The sequence below is a fragment of the Musca vetustissima genome, unplaced genomic scaffold (assembly GCF_032173495.1).
Source record: "Musca vetustissima isolate MV318-11 ecotype Yass unplaced genomic scaffold, APGP_CSIRO_Mvet_v1 utg26201, whole genome shotgun sequence".
NCBI lineage: Eukaryota > Metazoa > Arthropoda > Insecta > Diptera > Muscidae > Musca > Musca vetustissima.
The window spans coordinates 536-2438 of record NW_026876532.1 but is presented as its reverse complement, the minus strand read 5'-3'; the positions used below and the strand labels follow the sequence as shown (position 1 = coordinate 2438).

At 45.2% G+C, this 1903-nt stretch overlaps 1 protein-coding gene across 1 annotated transcript; it reads left to right on the top strand.

Moving 5' to 3' along the window:
• Positions 1–432: 432 nt before the first annotated feature.
• Positions 433–1591, top strand: LOC133321096 (mucin-2-like; the record flags this gene model as incomplete). The annotated part of the gene is made up of 1 exon (XM_061530195.1): positions 433–1591. A coding segment is annotated over exon 1 (1159 nt), but the record flags the coding sequence as incomplete, so codon positions are not given.
• Positions 1592–1903: the final 312 nt, after the last annotated feature.

The window sequence follows — 1903 nt, the reverse complement described above, 5'->3', positions numbered from 1 at the left end:
TTTAATTAATTAATAATTTTATTTCTTGGGTGCAGAACCTACCCTCAAAAACAAAAAATAAATTTAATTCAATATCGATTGACCTCTACACCCCGATAAGATCCAACACCAATTGATAACAACGAACGAACTTGAGACTCAATATTTCCGTTACAAAATATTGAATATCTAAGTGTTGGTGTGTTGTAACAAGTCAACAATTACAACACCACCATCTGCCTATTCGAAATAACATAATAATAACAACATCATCTTCTAAATGACAATATCTTGTAATAATGCTTTAATTAAAATTTTTTCTATTTTTTCTCCCCCTTTCACCTCTTTCCCAACTCTCCATCCAAAAAATAAAATACAACGCTAATTACAGTTGCTGGAGAAACATTACAATGTTATGTTTGTGATGGCGATGATTGCGATAGTCTTGAGACAATGAAATTGGAAGTGTGTTACGATGATGGTGATGAAACAACAACACCATCACCATCAACTCCACCAACAACACCATCACCAGAATCAACAGTCGTTACGGATACACCGACAACAGCACAGCCATCAGAATCGACACCATCGCAGCCATCCGAAACAACAACACCAACAACCCAACCTGCAGAAACCACAACAGTAGCACCCGGTGCGCCCGAAACAACAGTGCAACCTCCAGCTGCAGAAACAACTACAACGACAGCACCAGAAGTTCCAGAAACCACCACAGTAAAACCTCCAGCTCCGGAAACAACAACAGTAGTAGTAGAAACGCCTGCTCCGGAAACAACAGTAGTACCCCCAGCAGAAACACCAGCTCCCGAAACAACAGTAGCCCCAACAGCTCCCGAAACAACAGTAGCCCCAGCTGTTCCCGAAACAACAGTAGTACCCCAAGCTGAAACGCCTGCTCCAGCAGTTCCCGAAACAACAGTAGTACCCCCAGCTGAAACACCTGCTCCAGCAGTTCCCGAAACAACAGTAGTACCTCCAGCTGAAACGCCAGCTCCAGCAGTTCCCGAAACAACAGTAGTACCCCCAGCTGAAACGCCTGCTCCAGCAGTTCCCGAAACAACAGTAGTACCGCCAGCTGAAACGCCTGCTCCAGCAGTTCCCGAAACAACAGTAGTACCGCCAGCAGAAACGCCTGCTCCAGCAGTTCCCGAAACAACAGTAGTACCCCCAGCTGAAACGCCAGCTCCAGCAGTACCCGAAACAACAGTAGTACCCCCAGCTGAAACGCCAGCTCCAGCAGTACCCGAAACAACAGTAGTACCCCCAGCTGAAACGCCTGCTCCAGCAGTTCCCGAAACAACAGTAGTACCCCCAGCTGAAACGCCTGCTCCAGCAGTTCCCGAAACAACAGTAGTACCGCCAGCTGAAACGCCTGCTCCAGCAGTTCCCGAAACAACAGTAGTACCGCCAGCAGAAACGCCTGCACCTGGAGCAACAGCTCCCGAAACAACTGTCAAACCTGCCGAAACTCCTGCAGAAACTAAATCTGCCTCAGCAATTCTTTTAAGAAATTATCGTGCCCTATCACGTAGCCGTCGTATGACTGCATCTAATGGTACCGGATACGCTTGCTATACCGTGGAATATAAAGGTAAAGTATCACTTTGACGCGACTTACGGACAATTGACAATAATAATGAGTTGAGGGGTAAATACAATAGGGAAGATGACGATGTCATGACATATATCCTTTTATAGATGGTTTCTGAGACCACCATTTTAGTGTAGATTGCCTCTGATATGTATATGGCGTTTGAGACCGTCACTCTAATACAGATAACATCTGGGATCACCACTCTATTGTCGATAGCCTCTGAGACCACGTATTTTATTTTCGATGATCTTTGAGGACGTCGACTTAATTGTAGAGACCTCCACTTTATTGCAAATGCAATATGCAAAC